The sequence below is a fragment of the Aphelocoma coerulescens genome, chromosome 1, assembly GCF_041296385.1.
Source record: "Aphelocoma coerulescens isolate FSJ_1873_10779 chromosome 1, UR_Acoe_1.0, whole genome shotgun sequence".
Taxonomy (NCBI): domain Eukaryota; kingdom Metazoa; phylum Chordata; class Aves; order Passeriformes; family Corvidae; genus Aphelocoma; species Aphelocoma coerulescens.
Window position 1 is genome coordinate 8,595,343 of NC_091013.1, and position 22,338 is coordinate 8,617,680.

The 22,338-nt window shown below is 44.1% G+C and overlaps 1 protein-coding gene across 2 annotated transcripts in view; it reads left to right on the plus strand.

Annotated features, from left to right (window-relative positions):
* The first annotated feature begins 2,257 nt into the window (after positions 1-2,257).
* Positions 2,258-22,338, plus strand: part of SRPX (sushi repeat containing protein X-linked) — a 40,164-nt gene continuing 20,083 nt past the window's right edge. The window contains exon 1 of one of the 2 annotated variants that reach the window (XM_069028392.1): positions 2,258-2,544. In XM_069028392.1, coding sequence (XP_068884493.1) covers positions 2,481-2,544 — 64 coding nt within the window. In that variant the 5' untranslated portion in view covers positions 2,258-2,480. Of the gene's footprint in view, positions 2,545-21,172; positions 21,258-22,338 lie in introns of those variants that run through there. The other variant, XM_069028382.1, reaches the window with a different exon arrangement.

Below are 22,338 nucleotides of genomic sequence, written 5' to 3' on the forward strand. Positions count from 1 at the left end.
TCTTTCTTCATTTTTTGGCAAACAAGGTGGTCAAAACAGATTATTGAACCCAAGCATACTCAGGCAGCACCTGCAGTGGGCAGAGCAACTTGGAGAACAGTTTGTGCTGAGGCCCCAGTGCCCACCCAAACCCATTAAGTATTTTACTCAGAAGGAGCTCTAGCTTGGCCCTGGGGATGTAGGAGATGCACTCCTGTGCACATTTCAGTCTCAGACACCAAATTAGTGAATCCGAGTGGGGAGGTATCTGGGGGTACTCCTGATCCAGAGGAAAATTCAGATGAGAAAAAAATGCTTTGGAGAAAGCTCCCAACACAGCACCCACACAGATTTTTATTCTAGCTGCCAGCAAGATCACACTTAGGCCACTTTGGTATAGCCACCCTCAAAATGCGGCAGAATTGGCACCTTTTTCTGTTTCCAGACTAACATTTCCCCTTGAGATTACTCTCTCCCCTCTGCAATTCCATGTCCCTTATTTTTAAAGAAGTGTTCCTTTCCTGACTAGGTGGTATTTCCCTCTTTGTCCAGGAAACAGCACAGAATGTGGGAGGGACCCTCAGAACTCCCTGGGCTCGCTCCCCTGTACTACCCCAGCACACAAACTCTGGCTGGGGCCAGGGCTTTTCTCACACTTTCACCAGTTTAGATTGCACATTAAATGCTCATGGTAGGAAGTGCAAAAAGACATAAGCCCCAAATCTACCCGTAGTCAAGCTGCAGGGTTGACAGATGTCAAACGTAAAAGCATTGGAACATATGATGCTCTGCCTGAAGCCTCCACTTCCATAAGCTTGGAGTGACTGGGGAATTCGCTTTCATGTGAAAGGCAGGAAAAAAGCCTCTAGTCTTTGTGGTTATGGAACAAAGCCTGAAAATGTAACCCCACAACACTTTGGCAGCTCAAAAAGTAAATGAGAAATGTGATGACTCCAGCCTTTTTTTTTTCTTACTCTCATGACTTAGGGATTCTTTTATTAACATTTAAAGCTGGCCATCTGCAGACTGCTGAGCAACCAGAGCAGTTCATCTTGAGAAGTGCAGTCTGTTTCCTTGCATCACTGCCTGCAAAACTCCAGGCCTGCGTGGCAGGCATGGCCACCTGGGATGGGATGGGATGGGATGGGATGGGATGGGATGGGATGGGATGGGATGGGATGGGATGGGATGGGATGGGGGCTGTCAGCAGAAGGTGTCCCCACAGAGGTCCCACCTCGCCAGAAAAGTTACTGGAGGGAGCACGAAGGGCTCATCCTCCCCATCCTGCCCTTGTTCACTGGCAGCCTCCGTGCCTCGGAGGGACAGATGGGAGGACACCGGTGACAGACACACTGTCCCAGCCAGCTCAGTGCCCTGGTTGAGGTCGGGGCTCATAGCACCGAGCAGGGACACCACACCTGGGCTGCAACAACAGCAGCGTGGGCAGCAGGTCCAGGGAGGGGATTCTGCCCCTCTGCTCTGCGCTGGTGAGACCCCACCTTGAACAGTGCATGCAGCTCTGGGGACCCCAGCGCAGGAAGGACATGGATCTGTTGGAGCGAGTCCAGAGGAGACAGCGGGTGTGGAACTAGGCGATCTTTATGGTCCCTCCCAATCCAAATCATTCTGATTCTGTGATCTCTCTCCGGGCCAGGGCACCACCGGGCGATGCCCGGAGGCCGCGTCGGAGGGCAGCGGGCGGCAGGAGCCCCTCGGGGGACAAGGCGTGCAACAGGCGACACCGGAGCCCCGGCGGACCCCAAGCACCGGAGCGCCTTGCCGGGAGGCGAGGCGGGGCCGGGCAGCGGGAGGAGGAGACTCCGGCGGCGCCCGGGAGCCGCTCGGAGAATGTCCCCGTCCCACTCCTCCTCCTGCCCCTCCTGCTGCTCCTGCTCCTGCCCCTTTGCCGCGCCGAGCCGCCGTGTGGAGCATGGGGAGCTGCTGGCTGCGCCTCGCCGCGCTGCTCGCCCTGGGCGCCCGGGCCAGCCTGGAGTACGAGGGTAGGGCAGGGGAGGAAAGGGCAGGGCAGGGCAGGGGGGAAGGGGCGGCGGGGCCGGGGCAGAGCCGGGCCAGGGAGCGGGGCCGGGGAGCGGGGCCGGGCCGGGGGCGGTGGCGGGAGCGCCGCGGTGGCCGCGGCAGCCCGAGGGGCCGGGGGCCCGTCCTGCTCGCTCGCTCCCCGCCCGCAGCGCTTTGTGCCTCGCTCTGTGTCTGGTCCAGCCTGCGGCTCGTCCCGGGACGACCGTCAGCGCGGATGAAACCGCATCCTGGGTGGGGAGTGCCGGGTTATTGCTGGAGTGGGTTCGATTAAAGCTTCCCCCCGTGCCGGGTTTAAGCGCTGCTGGTGGCAGCCCGGCGCGTTCCCTCACCGGGTGTCTCCTCTGCACCTCCGTGCCGCCACCTTGGCGCTGGGAGAGAGGAGGTGACACCCGCTCAAAGCTGCTGAAGGAGAAGAGAGGTTCTGTGCTGTCCTTAATTGTAAAGGAGCGGCGAGGGTGAGTCCGATGGGCCAGCCCTGCCCCTTGGACCCTGGCACTTCGGAGCCTTTCACCAGTTTTTGGTGCCCGGGTGAGACTGTGCATGCAGCAAGCTAATCTCAGTTTTCAGTGTGAAAAATGAATGGGTGAATCTGGCTGGGTTCTTAGGCGTCTAGTAAATAAAAAAATGTATGCTGATGCTATTTCACGTCTAATTGTTTGCATTTCCTGTGGCAAAATTGAAATGAGCTCAAATTTATGTTCCATTTCCATGCAAAAGGAAAGGGGTATGTGGGTTTGCCTGTTCTAGAGCAGCTGTGTCTTGTCCGATTAAACACGTCTGATTTGGCAGACATTGCAAGCAAAGCCAGTGTAAACTGTCATGCCCTGGTGGTGGTTTAACAGGTGTAGTCTGTGAGAATCTGTGGTCAGAACAGAGCCTTCCAAATAAGTGGGTATGGCTTCAAATTGAGGTGTGTTACTGTGGGTTGAAAGGGAAGAGCAGCAGTGAGCAGGAGAGAAAGGTGTCTAATACAACTCAGTTGCGTGTTGGTGATACCCACTTTTTGTTTCCTGGAGCTGTCCCTACTTAAAACATAGTTCTGTCCATGGAGGGGTGTAAAATGGCATAATGGTGGTATTTGTGAGTTGAGGTTTAGCTTTCCTTATTTTCGTTGGCGGGCTCTAAGTGGCTTCGTTCCAACATGAAAAATGTTGGAACACACGTTTATGCTCTTTCTTTACCAAACACGAAGGTATTGGACACATCAGTTGCTAAATCAACAAAGGAAACAGAAGTTTCTGTCCTGGCATTTCTCTGAGGATTATTGTACTGCCAAATTCTCTTTATTTTCTTAGGAAGATGAGTGAATGCTTTAGTTTGCGGTTCATGTGAATGTTAGTGTTCAAGTAGTTTATAGAGGATGCTAATATCCTATCCTCTGTTTTCCTAAAAGGCCAAATGTAACCTCTCTAATCTCAAAAGTCTAATTTTTGCATGTAATCTTCAAGTGGGCTGCACAAAAGCCTGCTTGTTACGTGTTTCACTCATTTGAAAGTCCAATTTCCCCCTTATGCTTAGTGTCAAAGGCTCCAAAGAGCTTAAATCATCAGCAGCTGTAATTGTAAACCCTAATATAAAGTTAATGTTTCCAGTTACTTTTCTTCTGTTTGTTTTTAGTAGAGAAATGTGATATTCTTTCAGATCTTTATTCCCAGTAAGAAATCTAGTGAAACTGTAAATAGATATTTTCTCTAATGGTACTGTGTTGGTATGTAACCGTGCACATTAGGTACAGAATGCCATTAAGTAAACTAAAATAGACTCAAAAAAAAAAAATATCTACAGCACGTGTGTTTGGGGCCCTCTTGATTATACAGGCACAAGCTTATTTAATGCTTACCAAGATGTTGGCACTGGACTACTTTGTAGGCAAAGCCAAGCAGGCTGTTTTGGACTGATGCAAAATGCTTGTATTCGATAGTAGATTGTTCTTTAAATATCAGAAGTAGTCTAATCTGCTCTTGAATTCATAATTTGGTAACACTGAAATTTTTGGTGTAGGACATTTGTGCTCCACAATCCAAAGACTATGTTAAACACCACACCAAATCGGTATAATTTCCATGCACTAAGAGTTCTGCTACCAGTTTTTTGATGGCAGGCAAGTAGGAATCAAGCCAGTATTCCACCTGTGAAAATGTAATTGAACTAATTATCTGCTTGGCATAAGGAGAAAAACTGAAAAATATCCAAGTAATTAAAATTCTTAAAATACTTAAAAGCCTTTGAAGCAGCAGCTGTTTTAACTGTAACTGTATTTTCAAATTTATAAAGGATGCTGTGGTATTCTCACGTTGGTACGTTCAAAGCTAATGAGGTACTGACAGAATCTCTCTGGTGGCACAACTCAGAGGAAAGTCTGTTTTCTCTTCAAGAATAGTTTAGAGATGCACCTTTTTGGAAGTTAAAACAAGCATAAAACCCTTTTCCTAAGGACTGAAGAGGGAGATGTGATCTTTGAGCTCTTCATTGACTTTCTGTGGTGTTGAGGAGGGTACAGCTGCCCATATGTACACATGGAGATCACTTGTTCAGTACTTTGGGTATGTGAAGGTGAAATCAAATGACACTGTATGATATAAGGTTCTGGTATTTGTCTTACACTTCTGGTAGATGAAAAGAAGAGCTTATCTATGAGAGAATGAATGTGAACTGTGCATTGGAACAGGGTATTGGTGTGAAGGGGCCATGAACCTTGAGAGAGATGTCATTAAAATCCCTTGAAGACCATGTAGTATTATGGAACTGTTTTCAAAGCTGTATGGGATTTAATTCAAAGAAAACAATATATATATGTGTGTGTAGTATGCTTATAATCCATGTATATTATGGATTAAATATGAGTAGATGGAAGTCAGACTGTGAAAAGGGTAGCTCTTCTCAAAGCTGTGTTCTTGATCAAGGGTGCAGCTGTGGGTGAGACTTCTGAGTGCTTCAGCTGTTCAGAGAGAGGCAGTCCTTGCCCAATAGTTTATACCATAAATAGACAAAGGATAGGAAGATGAAACTGAAGGAAGAAAGTATTTAAGATTTCTTAAAGTCAAATGGCAGACTTTAAAAAATATCACAATAATTTGATTTCTACTGGTAGCTCCTCTCCATCAGATCAAGCTGCAGAATGGTCAAGAGGCAGTCTCCAGAGCCCTGAGCAGCTGGGTGCTCTGCAGTGCCAAGGGTGGGGCCTGTTGTGTCAGCTGAGAGTCCTTTTGTTGTGTTTTTCTTTTAAACGCAGCTTGCTGGCTGCCTGTCAGTCCTGGGTGACAATTTGTATGTACAGGATCCATGTGTGGAGCTGCAGGTGCCACTCATGACCCGTGCTGGCCAAATACAGCACAAAAGCCAGCAGGTGAATACTCTAAGGAAAGGTGCCCCTGTCCACAGCAGGGAGTTGGAACTAGATGAGCTCTAAGGTCCCTTCCAATCCAAGGCATTCTGTGATGTTCTGAATACAAGCAGGTAAGTGTGTTCTAAGGCACAGCTTTACCCACAGTTGTGCTTTGGATGGGCTGGCTCTGTCTAAACAGGCTCCAGTTAACCTGGATAGTTGCATATGAATAAGACTTCCAGCAGCAGAGAAGCCCAATAGAAATGACATTCTCAGGTGACCTCAGGCATAACAGATATGTCATGTTTATATCAATCAATGTTAACTCATCTCCTGACACTGCTTTTATGTATTCCTGTGTGAAGTGGACCATTTTCATGAGCTGTGGTAATTCCCTACTGAAAACTCCTTGCGGCTTTTTAAGCATTATCAAAGCACTACATTTCTGTCTGAGTGGTCCTTAAATAATCAGGTCATTGCATCCTCTGTGCTCGGCCTGCTCACTCTTCAGCAGCACCTGGGGTCTTCAGTGCAATCTCCAGGGTGAGATCACATAAACAGAGTGAAATTAAGGATATTTCAATGAGTTGTTGAACTGCCCTTTCTCTCACAGTGGAATACACCTTGCCAAAAAGCACAGACAAACTAACTGCATTTAATGCCTTGGGTAGTTAAATCTGGGGAATCATTGGAGGTGGTACAGGAGGTGCAGTAGAACCATCAATGACAGGGTTTTTTCATGCCTGCAAGCTGCTGTACCCCTTATCTTCTTGGTCCGCTGCAGTAGTAAGTGCTGGCAGATGTGACATGGGCTTCCCAAACATCTACAGTGTGGAAACACTGTGTTTATAAAAGCTTGCACTTGAGATAGCCATCAGTATGTGTGGGGTTCTTCCTGTGAAAAATATGAATGTGCTTATAATTTGGGTTATCAAAAATTATTCTAAAAGTAATTTGGAAGTGTTGTTTTACTTTTGTCTCCTTGTCTCTCTGACAGTTGAATTGAGTAGTTAGAAAGGAACATTAGTGAAATATGATTTTATTCTCTCACTCTAGAGCTATGAATGGAATGGGTGCTGACTGGTCAAATTTGTGGCTGATGAAGGTGCAGGGAACAAGATTTGGCAAGTTCTTGTGTTGGCATTCAGTTGAATAAGCCACTGATTTGAAAATTCACACTCCATACACATTTTACATCTAGCCTTAGGCAAGCTGCTTAGACTTTGCAGAGTTTGGAGATGGGCATGGGGTTAAGCCCACACTGAGATGTTTTGGTGCAATGTTGATAAATAGGAGTATCTTTGTTGGGAGAGACTGTTCCCAAGGCACAGATCCCCAGTCCAGCACTGTGATTGTGAAAAGCAGTGAAGAGGCAACCAAAACCCATCCCTCCCTCCCTGTACCCCCATCACACTACTAATTTTTTGCCCAAAAAGCATATCAGTAATCTAATACTTCATAAAATTCTAATATGCAGTGCACTGTAATACAATTTAATATTGGCAATATTTGTGTCTTTCTTGGTACATCTGTAAAACCTCTGAAAGTACACGTTTTCCCCTAACTGGCATAACAAGTTACATGTTTCTTTAAATACTTGACTAATTTTTTCTGCTTCTAAAATGGCTGTTATGATTGATTTGGGTTTTTTTTTCTTTGAATTTGCTGTTTCAATTTATGTTATAAGTTAAAAATTACAGTGTGTGTGTATCACCCATTTCAGGAGGCATTCACTTAAATTTTTTTAACACAGTAAATGAACATCTCGGCATACAGGACATGTCTGGCACTTCTCTGCCACTGTTTCTAACTATTGATTGTATTTAAAGGGCACTGTTAAGTTTATTCAAACTGAAAATTTGTGCTGCAGTACCTTGAAAATGGCTCCAAATTATAGGTTTTAAATTTAACTATTTTGATCTTTCCTGTAACTTGAAATAGCCACTTAAGATCTCTGCCTGAGTTTGAAACCACTTTGACTTGTCATTTGGCATATCTTCATGTGAAAAGAGTTTTCTGGTTTTGTATATGAGACACCCAAGGAAAAAAAAGTATGTTTCTCCAAGTTAATACATATTGCAAGCACAGCTTTGCCAATATTTTCCTTTGAATTGCCTGAACAATCTTGACGAGATTTGTTGTGCCTGAGGAAATAAATGGTGTCTTTGGCATGTACATTACACACAGAAATGTGGAAGGAGTAGTTACATAGAGAGTAAAGCTCTGTCAAATGCAACATCAGGATGATAAGAAATCCCTCCCCAGCCCACCATTACCTCTTGGCAGCTTTATTTCTTGGCAGCTGCAGGGATTTTCCCTGAGAGAAATGTCTAAAATTACACTCCTTCTTCATTTCTCTGAAGATGGAGGGAGAATGCATTTAGCATGGGAGCACGTTAAGAGCCTGCTACCAGCCTGCAAAAGCGAGTCTGTCCAAATACCCTGGTGCTTGGCTACTGTTAAAATGAAACCCTTCTGCTGAAAGGCTTATTTGGGGAGAAACTGTTGCTGGTGAGTTTTTGCTTGTTTCCTAAATGGAAGTTACTGGACTGGCTGACTGGGCCTTATCATCAATGTTCTTGATTTTAATTTTAGTACTGTTCTTGTGCTTTTCCTCTAGCACTTAGCAGATGCTACTTGAAAATGCAGCTACTTTGCCTTCCTTCATCCTGTCATTCTTCTTAACAGTATCTCTTAATTTGATTGCTTTTGGGAGTTGAGTGTTCCCTCCAGGAAACATTAGGCAGCTGTGGCCTGTTGCTGATCCTGGTGGACTCTGTATTGTCCTCATGGCTGTCCTGGGCCTCCTCCTACCCATCCCTGCTGCCTCTTTCCTGGCATACAAGACCTTGGGCAGGATCCTTTGCCTCAGTCTCTGTTCAGGTACTGAGACTACATGGCCCAGGTCCAGACCCTGACCAGGGCTCCCAGCCATGTCTGCAGTGTGGGGAAGATTTCCAAAATAGCTTTCTCCCAAAACTATTTTGCACTGCTGGAAACATCCCCTCTTCTCTCACCTGGGCAGCAGTTTTCAGCTCTTTGCTACTCTCCTGTTTGTGTATTTTAACTCAACCCCTGGACTGTGAGGTGGGCTGTCCAGCTGTCCTGCCTTCCCCTGGGTGAGCATCCCTGGCTCCCTGGGTGTGAGTGATGTGGTGGTTTCCACGGGATCACAAACCTCTGGGGAGAGGGAAGCCTGCTAGTGAGGCCAAATCAGGACATGATGCCCATAAATTTTTCTAGGGTGTTCTCCTGTGCCCTCTTGGACTATTCGATGTGAAATAAGCACTGAGAGTGGAACCCATCTTGCTGCTCTGGATGGTGCTGTCTCTTCCAGCTGGGCTTCTGCACGTCTTTACTACCCTGGTTGTGGCTGTTGAACATTGGCTCAGTATTTGGGAAGAGCTGCTGTCCCCTCCTGGCAGCATGCAGGGCAAATTACAGGCTGGGAAACACCTCCAGCCATGTCAGGGTGCTGAGCTTCTGCCAGTCTGTGCAGCTCAAGCTGAGGGCAGCTGGACATTTTTGCAAAGCTATTTGCCATTTGAGCAGACAGAGTTTGTATAACTTCAGGCTTTTTGCTTGTTCAGTGAAAACATGTTTTCAGCTGAAGGCAGATGACATCTATGGGGCTCAGGTAGGCTGCTCTAAAAGACCAAGTTTTGCCTCCTGATGCATAGACCCGAAAAAGAAAGGAGAATGCTTGAAATTATGCATATTTTGAGTTGTTCTTGTGGGACACTAGCACGTCATTATGAGCTGTTTTCAAAGAGAGAAAAGAAGACCCACAACTGAAACATGCAGGATGTGTATCATAAAGATTCTTGATTGCATTCGTTTGAAACTGGTGAGTCCATATGGGTGTATACATCTTTGATTTGTGTAGTCTTTGATTTGTGATGTGCAGCTGTGTCCTTCAGGAAGACACAGAAAAACTTCTGCAGCTTTGCAGTAAGATGTATAACATTAAATTTTATGTTAGCATTATCACTTGCTTCAGATCTTGCAGTGGATAAAAATATGCATGTGTGAGAGTACTGCACATGTGCAGTTTGGATGATTCAGAAGTTTTATAAGTTAATCTTGTTTTGAAGATTCTGAAATTACTGTGGTGTTGCTATAGAAGGAAACCCTTTCTTTCCTGTTGTATAAAATTAAAAATTCGTCAAAACTCTAAATAGACACATTTTCTTATAATTTGAGCAGTGTGACTGAAGACATCTGATCTTTTCCTTCCCTATTTCTCGCCCTCTTCTTGTTCTTTTGAGGAAATGCCATTGTTATTTAGGGTACTGGATTTAGATGTGTTGCACATACATTCACTAAGAATAGCGTTGCAGTTTGAAAGTAGTCCTGTGTTCAGGCTTCTGCAGCCATGCCTTGGGCTGCATGGTTTACCCAAAGCCTACACTTAACCACTGTGGGCTGGCAACATGAATCACTCAGCAAAGTCTGTCTCCTTTTAGGCTGTATCATGAGAGTTTTAACCTGCCAGGGTCTGTGGTGCATCCTGGTGTCCCTCAGAGGTCTTTTGTCAGCCTTCCTGATGCTGACTGGCCAGACTGGGCAAGATGCTGCTTCCAACTCCTGCCCCAGTTAAATTATGAGCCTGTGCCTGTTAGAGTTTTCTTAGGAGTTGTCAACTTCAGGGCAATGCACTAAAATATAATTACTCGGTTTGAGTCTGCTGTCTTGAGTTCATCCATTGTGGCTTTCTAGTTATACTGTGTGACTTGTAAGTAAAAGAGCCCAAAATTAACTTGCCTCTGTACAGCTCTTCCTGAAGATTAAAATCATGTTGGTTTGCAGACATTTTCTGTTCTAAACTGCCCGGGGACAGATATCAGAAACAGTACACCTGGCACTACGTTACAGTCATACTGAAATGTGTAAATAAGAAAACCAACCCAACAAATAATATAAAGGTCTTTCCCATACTTTTCTGGGAAAGAAGTGGATGTGAGTGCCGTGTGCTGAAAGCAGGTACCTTTCCTATTAGTGTAGTAAGAAAAAAAAAGGGATGACTTGCTCAAGGTATTTCTTGTGAAGGCATCTGACTGGTAGTTTGCTTCAGCTTTGTACCACTGAATTATTTTTTTGTCACATTAAGGCAGCTGGTTGGCCTGTGTCCATCCACTTTGTAATATGGTTTGTGCAGAGAGCTTTGACTGAAGACATTTATGCATCAGCTGCAGTTACTGCCATTGCACGTGCAGTGCACCATATCAATTAACACCGTGTGTATTTTGTTATGGAAATGCTGCAGGTGGCTTTTGTGTCTCTTTGGAGCTCAAAAGGGGTGATCTGGACGTGGTTGTGGCTCTGGGCATTCCTGTGTGCTCTTCTGGCTTGTCTTTCCATTGCTCTCCTTACTGCCTCAGCTAAAGCTTCTGCATGTGCATCTGTTTCAGTGGGTGTTGAGAACCATATTTTGAGTTTCTTGCTGATACTTAATATTTGTTATAATGAGATAGGAGATACATGTCTGGGACAAATGGGAGATAACCATAACTGGAAACTTGCTTTGACTTAGAGTTTAAGGAAATTTCCAGTCAAATACATCAAATCCTGAGGGGTTCTGTAATAACAGAGGGCAGCTTTTATAGGAATGCCAGCAGTGCTGTTGGTGTAACACTGGTACCTCTTTGTTTCACCAGCACTCTGGAAGCTTGCAGTGTTTGACTGTCTGACAGCTTGTCATCTTTTTGGAAATTGGAACACCTGAATTGTGTTTTGGCTCTGTTTTTAGGAGAAGTGTTTCTGATTGGGGATTCTGTACCTCTCTCCAACTGCATGTCAAAACCAAGAATATTAAACTGTACTTTTAGATGTCTCCAAGGCATTTCATACCTCTTGGATACCAGTAACAGCACAAGACATGCACTGCAGCCCTTTAAATTCTTTTGTTTTATTCTTATCCAAAACATTCTTCTGCAATATTTTTGTCTGCCATATTGTAGGCAAATTGTTAATATGTGTCATACTTATAAAATCACTCAGACATTTTAGCAGTAATATGCATTAAAAGCCATAAATATTTTGTGTGTAATAAAAGGCAACTTTTAACTCATCAGAAAGATAATATTGATTTATAGCTCACTGCCCTATCAGAAGAGTAAACCAGTTTGCCAAAACAGATCAGTCCAAAAGAACTAAAAGTAAGTGCTCCATCTGAGTTAGAAAATACTTCCCTATTTGTAAGCCCATCACAAGGAAAATGGGGTTAGATTTATTTGCAGTGGGTGAATGTCATCTCTAAAGCACAGTCCTGGTCTCTCTTTACTCTTCTGCCATTGACAAAGCTTCTCTTACTGCACAAAGACCATGACAAGGCGGGACAGGGAACAGAAAAAAATCAAGCTTGTAGTATGTGACTCATGAAAATAAACTAAAGTATTAATAATGGATTTTGTAGTGTGGAGCCTGATGGTGCTCAGGGTTCCAGTTCACAGAAGCCATGCTCTCCAAAATGTTCTTGGCCTTTCTTGTATGAAGGCACCATGGTAAGTGGGACTGACAAATGGCAACAGAAGTGCACAAAGGGAAAACATAAGTAAGACCTTATGGCTGCAAAGATGAGTAATTTAAATAAAGTTCAACTGGCAAGCCCTGTGCACCAGTTCCATTCAACAAACTCCTTCCCTCTTCCCAAGGCCTTCGCAGAGCTGATGCAGCAACTCGTATTTTGTATTATAAATAGTTCTTTTAAAACCGTGCTATTCAATTCCAGGTCACCTCTAATTTCCACTGTGGAAAGTGCTGTGAGGAATCCCTGCCATCACAGTGAGGTACTTTTTGTCTGTGTGTTTGAGCAGGGGAAGGGGAAAGTTTGACAGGCACCACAGTGCACAGCAGCTCACATGTTCAGACAGGATTGCAGCTCTTTTGGGCTTTAACTTGTCAGACACCTGCAATGAGAGTGCTCCAGCCCTGTAAGAGGCTCCTGAAAAATTCTGACAGCTGGAGCAAGCTCACATCAGGCAGCTGGCTGATGGACTGCTCCTGCTGACAGCTCCTTGCCAAGCTGGCGGGTTGTCAAGGGATGGTTGAAACAAGCCCTACTATATCTGCTTTTTCCCAGAAAATGTTTCCTGTTCCCTTAGTGAGCTGGGTTACTGTCAGATGTTGCTGGAGGTTTCCCTTGGCCTGTTTTCTTACTGGCAGATGTTGATTTTGTCTCATGTTGGTGTTGAATCCTTAACAATAAGAGCCTGTGACTGCAGAGGGGCAGAGTGGCAAGAGGCAAGAGACTGAGGAGCTGCCATGTACAGCTTGTCTGACCCCTTCTGACCCTGGCCTTCTGCCAGGACTTCCTGCTCAACAGAACATCCCATTTTCCTCGATGTAACAAGGCCAGTACAGGTCTGTGATAATAACAGCAAGGGAGTGATGCTGATTGTCTTTTGCACACAAGACACACCACACTGTGGAACTGACTATAGAGTATGTTTCTAGTTTTTTTATGTGTTACAGTAAAGTTCCATAAGAAGGGAAACTTTAAATCATGGAAAGGAATCAACTCAGAAGCGCACTTTTAGGTAGGAACTGTGTGTATCCTTTGGTTATTATTTGGTCTGTCTGCAATGGAAATCCATGTCAAATCTTTGAGAATTTTTAATGACATGGGATCAGATTTGCAAAGGGAAGGTTAAGAGCATTATATCCAGGAACGTGAGCACTTGATTTTGTGTTTGTATCTGCATGCTCCAAATCATTATGGCTTTTTGCAAAACCTGTGTAGGTTCCTCAGCTGAAGAGGTTATTTTTCTATGAAATGTGGCACCTGGTTGAGATATGTAGGAAACTGCATAACTTATATTTTTCAGTTACTAAAAAAAAACAAGCAGGAGGCTGGAATTCAGATTTCCCATTTCTACCCAGAAGACTTCAGGGTTAGGTCTGTGCTGGTTCTGTGAGGGCTGGTAGTGAGACAGGGATCTCTCCCAGTAACCCAGAGGAGGGCAGGGATCAGCTCCAGCTGCAGGGAAAGGGGCACCTCGAGGCCGAGCCCCTGTCAGGGCTGGAGCTGGTGTGAACATTATGGGTAGTGATACGTCGCACGTTTGGGTAAAATTCCACATTATTTACAGTGTATTAACTCTCAGTAACAATTTAGGCAGTGGTTTCATTTTTCCCTGAGAACTATTACTAGCTTTGTACCTTTTCTGTGGATTTTTTTTCCCCAGTGTGTTTGACATGCTCCCTTTTTGCATCCATATCTCTGGTCCACATGGCAGATCTGTAGGTTGTCAGTCTGCTTTTAATGGCAAGCCCTGAAACCTCACAAGTCAGTTTCTCAGACCTTGATGCTTCTGTGAGGAGGAAACCGTGAGAAGTACAATGGCATCCCAGTCCTGCCATTATGAGACAAACAACTGATCTTTGGTGTAAGTCTTCAGTGTCTTTGACGCTCAGTAATATTTTTATGCTCAGAAGAAACTGGTGTAACAAGAATACCAAGAAGTCTATACATCTGTTATTTAAAAACATCTATTCTGCTATAAGTTTCTCTTGTTTTGTTTTGTTTTTTTTCTGACAGCCTTTAGTTATCATCTTCAGGATGTTTATGAAACCTGAGCATTTTTTCAGTACTAAACTGATTTTGTGGACAACTAAAATTCATAGAACAGGCTATTAAAGGATAATATCCTAACTATGTTAAGTGAACCCTGACCTGGATAATTTGAAGCTGTCTGCCAGCTTTGCTTGCTGCAGCTGGTTGTTCCTGCCAGGTGTTGTTCATCAGTCCATACATATCAGCCTGCCCTTAACGAAAGGGACCTAGACTGTGGCCATCCTTAAGTCATTAAGTTGTTATATTGGTATTGCCAGGTCTCCTTTTGCCTTCAACCAGCAGTTAGGGTTCCAAAGGAGGAGAAAATTGAGTATTATTTTGATTTCTTTTTATTTACTTACTTTCTTTCTAGTTTGGGGCATTTGAAGTTTCTGAGCATTGTTTTTGGCACTATGGCTTTGTGTGTGTGTACATATACATATATACATATATATATATAAAGACTCACTATGGCTTTGTGTGTGTGTATATATACATATATATATATATATAGAATATCCAAATTAGAAAGGACCCACTAGGATTATCAAAATTCAACTCCAGGCTCTGCACAGGACAGCCTAAAGAATTATACTTGAGAGCATGGACCAAACACTTCTTGAGCTCCATCAGGCTGGTCCAGCGACCACTGCCCTGGGAGCCTGTTCCAGTGCCCAACCACCCTCTGGGGGAAGAACCTTTTCCAGATATCCAACCTAAACCTCCCCTGACACAACTTCAGGTCATTCCCTCGAGTCCTGTCAGTGTCCCCACAGAGCAGATATCAGTGCCTGTCCCTCCTCTTCCCCTCACTGGGAAGTTGTAACTGCAGTGAGGTCCCCCCTCAGCCTCCTCCAGGCTGAACACACCAAGTGCCCTCAGCCTCTCCTCATATGGCTTCTCCTCAAGGCCCTTCTCCATCTTTGTAGCCTCCTTTGGACACTCTGTAATAGCTTTATATCTTTTTTATATTGTGGTGCCCCGAACAGTGTGTATCATTAGTGAAACTGGATCTTCTAAGCCAATATCCTCTCAAATGACCTTGGTAACCGCTCTTTCAGAAGGAAATTTGTTTACCCTATTGATTTTGATGGAAGTGAGGACATTGTTCTGATGGGGATTTGGCACTGACATGAATATTAATGAAAAAAGAGCAAGGGTTTGGAGGGACTGTCTCAAATGTTCCTTTAAAATCTAATCATCATTATTTTATGCTGGCTCTGTGAAATAACTTTTGACTCTACCTTAGGATATGATTAACATTGATTATTTTGAACAAAACGAGCAAGCCACTTCTCATAAATTGGTTTATACAACTTCTCTGCTTTTGGCTATATTAAATATTGTTTGTCATGAGGCTGTTTTTAATACTATTCTTTGTAAATAAATTAAATTCCTATCTCCTGAGTCTTTTTCCTTCAATTATTAGTTTACTATTTAATTTGAAGTTCCTTTACATCTTATTTTGGATTTTGGCTTCCACATGTTTTTCTGTAGTCTTTGCTCAGTTTTTGTCCTGTTTATTGCCCTGCATGCCTCAGAGTTGTTCCTTCAGCTGTTCCTCACTGGTGTAATGCCTGCTTTTTCTCCTTTATGCTACCCATACAAAGCAGTAGTAAAGCAAGAGTAGTCCTAGACTCCTTAAAGTCCCTATTTTCTTCAAAGAAGGGTGCTCACTGCCAGCTTAGGGTTTGTAGTATTTCAGTGTTGCTTCTGACACACAGTGACTCCACTTACTAAAGAGCAGGAGGAGATCACAGTAACATCACATTTTCCCACTTCCCTTCTGTTTTCTAGGAACTTGTTGGAGAGTTTCCTTTGGATTACAGGCAGCTCCTCCTGCAAGTTTTCAAGTGTTGGTGTAGGGTCTGACACTTGAAGCTGAGATTTTTTTCTTAGGGAGCCTTTCTTTTAGTCTCCTCATAAAATCTGAAAAACCTTTTAAAAATGGCAGAGCTTCAGAAATAACATGTGTCTCAGGCATAAAAAACCCCAGTGTATCTGGTACTGTAGTATTAAAAGTTAGAAACTGAGATGTGCCAGTTTCCAGTGTCAGCATTACAAAAAAAGGAAAAAAATTTCTTCATCTGCCACCAGTTCAGAATAGATCAGGATTAGTTTTCAATCTCCTCCTTTGGAAAGTTATCCCAAAGTCCCCTGGAACTTGTCAGGGAGACTTTCAGCTTAAGTGGTCTTTATTTAATTAAACAGTTACTAGTAGTTCTACCTCTTTTCTGTCCCTTATTGGTCTTCTATAGGTGACTTTCTGGTTTTCTGTCTTTTCAATGTGCTCCTAAAATGTAGACCTATGTTAAAGACTCAATATAAGGGAAAAAAACCCATATTGAAGTGTGTTCACAGGAAATATTTCTCTTTTTTCTGCCCAAAGTCACTCCCTTCTTCCCAGAAGTGAAGTCCCTTACTCCTGATCCCAGTGATGACATGTGTGGTATGGAATAATAATGAATAACAACATGCCCACACTACTCCAGGCTCTGTCCCCTCAAGGCCACTGTGGAAAACAGCCTTTGCAGAGCCTCTTGTAGTTTGTCACACACAGAGTGCAAAGTCTTCTATAGAAGACATTCTTTTATATCCATGGACAACCCCATAATTGCTGTACCTACTGAAGGCTTAGCCAGAGTTTAAGCAGAGCAGGAAAGCACAGACACATCTGTGTTCAGGATAACAAATATATTTTGCAGTATGCAACACTGTAGCTGTGTTTTGTGTAGATTTAATACAGAACTTACCTTCCTTAAACCTGTCGATTAAAGGATGTACATTTTGTTCAGCTGAATTGATTTGCATTTTAGTGTTCATGACACTTTTTGTCCTTTCTCTAGTAACAGCCTGTGACAGTTTCTGACCATCAAGAGAGATGCTGCCACTAATTTTTTTTTTAGCATTATTTATTGAGGAGTGCCTTAAGCAAAAATCAAACTTTGAATTCTTCATGGCCTGAACAAAGGAAACATTTTTTTCCAGCTTCCTCCCTGTTAGTTTTCTGCTGGCATAAGTAAGTGCCTTTGCAAATGATCAGCGACTTCTTTTGTTTGCCTGTCTTTTTGGAGTTTTTATTTTGTTTTGCTGTATTTCACTTTATTGAAAGATCCTTATTCAGGTGGAGCCCTTTAAAAGGGAGGAAGGAAGCTTCTGGGCTTTCTCTTGACAGCTTAAAAAAAATCGTGGAAGCTAACCTCTTCCATTTTCTTTGTACCTCATTATTTAGAACTTTGATTGGGCAATGAGCCAAAACAAACAAAAATCAACTCATGGTCGGGCTGAAAATCAGTATGACTTGAGGGCCCTATTAAGGTATGCAATGGTCAGATTTTTCCCTTTGAGCCAAGCTCCCAGCTTCCTGGTGAATCATTGTGTCACCATTGTGGCTCATACTGCTCAGCAACCAAGGGAACATGGCTTATGTGGGAAACATGGAACAACACAGCAGAGGACTGATGCTTCTCTTGAAGTTGTACCAATGTCAGCTCCCAAGTGTATCTTTATTGGCCTGTTGAGCTTCTTTTTTTTCCCCACAGTAATAAACACTTTATTTAATAGCAGAGGCCTTTCATCCATATATTTCACTTTTTTTTTGGTCTAGATTTTCTTTAACTTTTTGTTGAAAGCCCAATATGTAGATGTATGTACATTTGATAACTTGAAATTAAATTAAATCCTCACTTTCTATTGAATCACCCAAAATGCCACATCACGAGAGCAATTCAGGGCAAACCAGAATTTCCAGAATTAGGATTCTGGAATGCTTTAATGAAATTTAGAATTTCTGGAATTAGTATTCTGGAAATGCCTCATTTGTTTTCACTGAATATAAGGACACCATTTTCATGAAGGGTATATATATTTTTTTTTTACAGCTTCAGGTAAATAGTATTTCAAAAACAAGTGCCCAAGACCTTTGGTCATTTAAGTGTGTAAACTGCAAGCAGCATTTGAACATACTGCTCATTCTATCACTAAACACATGATTATAGTAAAAGTAAATGGATTTGCAATGGAGAAAGGTATCCAGGAGCAGCCTGGGACTGCACTAAGGTTCCTGGATCATTTGGATGTGTTGGCAAAGGGGTTTGTAGTTTCTTGTTAGGTCCGCCAGCTTTCCCTTGACTGCAGCTGTGTTACAGGACTTCTGCCTGCATCGAGTCAGAGCCACTTGAGCCACTTCCACTTTATATTGCCAGTCTGGAGTGGGAAAAATAAACCAAAATCTGTGGTGGAAAGTGTTTTGCTTCAGTTTTGCTGTCTCTAAGATGGCTATGTGTGTCCATAAAAGGAAGAGGAGTTCAGTTGTATTTTACAGAGCTTTTCTGGACTAGCACTAACTTGTATATCCATGCAGTTTCCATCCCACCACTAATTTTTCTGAGAGTAAACTGCATGGGCATGGCTACCTGCTTCTGGACATGGGACTTCATTGAAGTGAAGCAAACTCCTTGAGCCAGGAGTAGTGCTTTTTTGTTGCACAATATTTGCCAACACGTGAAATGAGTTTTATTTTGTTAGCTGCCTTCTGTGCAAAGCAATAGTTTTCTCAACATGTAATTAATCTGTTTGCAAACACCTTCACTGCTTGGTGTCAGCTGCAGCGTTTCTTCATAGTCACACTGGGTCACAGATGGCAAGGGAGGAGGAAGATTATCTTTTGAGAAAAGAACTCATGCCTGCATTTTCCTAATCAGATTCATGATTTCTGTGTAATTTGGTGGTTTTATTTCACAAAACATAAGCTGCTGCTGGCATGCAAACTTCAGGCATTTCTGACCTCTTTTGAGCTTGATAATTCTGAAGTTTTCTGTTCTGCATTTCAGTTGTGCTTTGATTGTGACTTTGAAAGAACAGTTCTTTGATGGGATCTTGTATGAGGCATCTCTCTTGAAGCAAGTTAAAACCTGTGTGTTAAAACACGGTGTTTGCATCTTAATCAATGGTGAGACACAGTGAATTAATCTGTGTACAGCCCTGGGGGGATCTTCTTGGTATAGGATTACTTTCTGTGCCTGAAAGACTGTACACCTGCAAGGAATAGAAGAACAACTGTGGACTGGAGCTTGTGGCTGTGCATGGAAACTCAAATCTGTGCTATACACCTGTGTATTTCCATAAATATGAACAGAGAAATTCCTAAACATCTCTGGAAGTTAATAATTTGGGTTACTAAACTGCACATAGGATTATTAACTTGGTTGGCATTCAGGAACATGCCATGATTGTCTTGATTTCCTCTGCTTCTCAGTTGAGCACAACTCTTGCTGAGTGGTTGTGTTGCAGTGCTTTAAGGTCCATTCCAACCCAAACCATTCTATGATTGTAGGATTTCTATAACAAAACAAAATGTGTGTACATATATTTTTTAACTTCACAGACCAGATGCAAAAAAACACCTAACTATGCATGCAGTTTCTAAAAAAATACTGAGATTGCACCAAAGCAAATGGTTTTTAAACATGATCTTTGCAGACTTCTGGGGTGTAATGTTCAGCCAGTAAAGAATGAGATGAAAAACCCAGCTTTCCGTTTTTAATACCATCATAAAATGAGTGCAAGTATTTTTAAGCACAAAATGTGAGCATCATGACCATTTTGTGCCTTTTCTGCCCCCTCATGTGCTTCTTCCAGGCTTCTGAGGTCTTAGAGTGACCTTAGCCCTGCAATACTCCCAAGAAGCTCTTCAGTTTGCTGCAGTAGAGCTAAAGTTTTAAATTCACATATTTGATATGTCTTCAGGTACTATGGAATGTAAAACTCGGAGGAAAAACATTGGAGGAAGTAAATCCAGATGTTGCAGACTTATTGGTGGAAACTGGTTATTCTCTTCTTACACATGCTTAAACTTTTGAATATGAACTTTTTGAATATGAGAGGAATTCCCAAGCACTTTTTCTCTGTTTTGAAGGATAGGTTAAATGTGAAAGGAGCTTTCTTTTTCCTCCCAGTATCGAGTAGCCAGTGCCCACAGGCTACAGAAGATGCTGCCTAGATTAATTTAATTCATGTAATTTCTGTGAGCACAAGACACTGTGTCATAATAGCTTTGAGGTGGGTTTTGTTTTTTTGTTTTTAATTTTGTTCTCTTCTTTTTGTTATTCTGTAAAATCTGCCATGCAGCTGAAATTGGTTATTACTGCTGTATTTTTAGGGTTTTTTCTGTTCTCCATTTCCCAGCAGTGTTCAAAAGTTGGAAATGTGGTGATCTTTGCACTACAGGCTAGTCTCAGAGTAGCTGGAAAGGTGCCCGGAGGAAAAGCACCTGGAGGTGCTGGTCAGCAGTGGCTGAACATGAACTCAGGTGTGCCCAGGTAGCCAAGGAGGCCAATAGCACCTGGCCAGTATCAGCAGTAGTGTGGCCAGCAGGACCAGGGTAGTGACTGTCCCCCTGTACTGGGCACTGGTGAGGCCACACCTCGGGCGCTGTGTCCAGTTCTGAGCCCCTCAGTTCAGGAAGGACATTGAGCGACTGGAGTGAGTCCAGAGAAGAGGGACTGAGCTGGGAAGGCTCTGGAGCACAAGTCTTGTGAGGAGTGGCTGGGGGAGTTGGGTTTAGCTTGGAATAAAGGAGGCTCAGTGGGGACCTTATTGCTCTCTACAACTCCCTGAAAGGAGGGTGTAGCAAAGTGAGGGTTGGTCTGTTCCACCAGGCAGCAAGCAATAGGATGAGAGGACCTGGTCTTAAGCTGCACCAGGGCAGGGACATTTGGAAGAATTTTCTTTCACAGAAACGGTGATTAGATGTTGGAATGCCCTGCCCAGTGAGGTAATGAAGTTGCTATCCTTGAAGATGTTTAAGGAAAGACTGGACGTGGCACTCGGTGCCATGGTATAAGTTGACATGGTGGTCACAGGTTGGACTCGATGACCTCAGAGGTCTTTTCCAACCTAGTGTGATCCTCTGAGCAGACACCTGGACAGACACACTGACCTGGCCTGCTCGGTGCCCTGGCTGAGGAGGGCCCGGCGCAGCAAGTCCGGGGACCCCACACACCTCTCCGGGCCAGGGCACCACCGGGCGATGCCCGGAGGCCGCGTCGGAGGGCAGCGGGCGGCAGGAGCCCCTCGGGGGACAAGGCGTGCAACAGGCGACACCGGAGCCCCGGCGGACCCCAAGCACCGGAGCGCCTTGCCGGGAGGCGAGGCGGGGCCGGGCAGCGGGAGGAGGAGACTCCGGCGGCGCCCGGGAGCCGCTCGGAGAATGTCCCCGTCCCACTCCTCCTCCTGCCCCTCCTGCTGCTCCCGCTCCTGCCCCTTTGCCGCGCCGAGCCGCCGTGTGGAGCATGGGGAGCTGCTGGCTGCGCCTCGCCGCGCTGCTCGCCCTGGGCGCCCGGGCCAGCCTGGAGTACGAGGGTAGGGCAGGGGAGGAAAGGGCAGGGCAGGGGAGGAAAGGGCAGGGCAGGGGGGAAGAGGGGGAAGGGGCGGCGGGGCCGGGGCAGAGCCGGGCCGGGGGCGGGGCCGGGCCGGGGGCGCTGCGCTGATTTGCAGTGTACGAGTGATAGCACTGAGCTCTGCTTTCCCCACGAGTCGTGTTCACCGCCGTTTTCTCTGCCAGAACTTTGAAGTGGCACTAGGTCATACTTTCTCAGAATCTCCCTTCAAGGCTTTTATCGGGAATATTAGAAGGCAAATTATCCATTAGTTTAGCAGCATAAAAAATACATTAAGGTGGACAAAGCGATGAGTTACCAGTCCTGTGTCCTGACACACATCCTTTCACATTCTCAAGTGCTCTTTGGGGTAAGGTCAGTTTACAGAAGCTGAAGATATGGGCTTATACTGCAAAAAATGATTGTTGTAAAATGATTTTCCAAAATGTGTCTTTTTAATACTCCACTAAACCATGTCTCTAAGGTGCCACATCTTGGTATCTTCTAAATAGGGATACTGACTCAACCAATTCTCTGGGCAGCCTGTTCCAAGGCTTTTGATAGCCCTTTCAGTGAAGAAATTTTTCCTAATAGCTATTTTAAGCCTCCCCTGGCCCAGCCTGACGCTGTTTCCTCTCTCTCATCCTATTGGTTATTACCTGGGAGAACAGACCAACCCCACCTGGATACAGTGTCCTCTCAGAGACTTAGAGAGTGATGAGCCTCCTTTTCTCCAGGCTTAATAACCCCAGCTCCCTCAGCAACTCCTTATAGGACTTGTGTTCCAGAACTTGTCCTGCTTCCAGGCAGTAAACTGAAAAGTTTCAGGTTGGTTTAATGAACTATACTGTTGTTATGTATAGCTTACTTTAAATTGATCAAACTCAAATAATTAAATAATTCTTATGTGAGTCCTGGGAAAGCATGTGTGCATAGCTGTTCTGCCTCGTACGAGTCACATTCCTTCTTTTTCTCAGTTATAAAGGATTTATAGCACAATAGCATGTGAAGTGGTGTTCATGTACACACCCGTGTATGCATGCCTGGCTTGGCACTATGTTCTT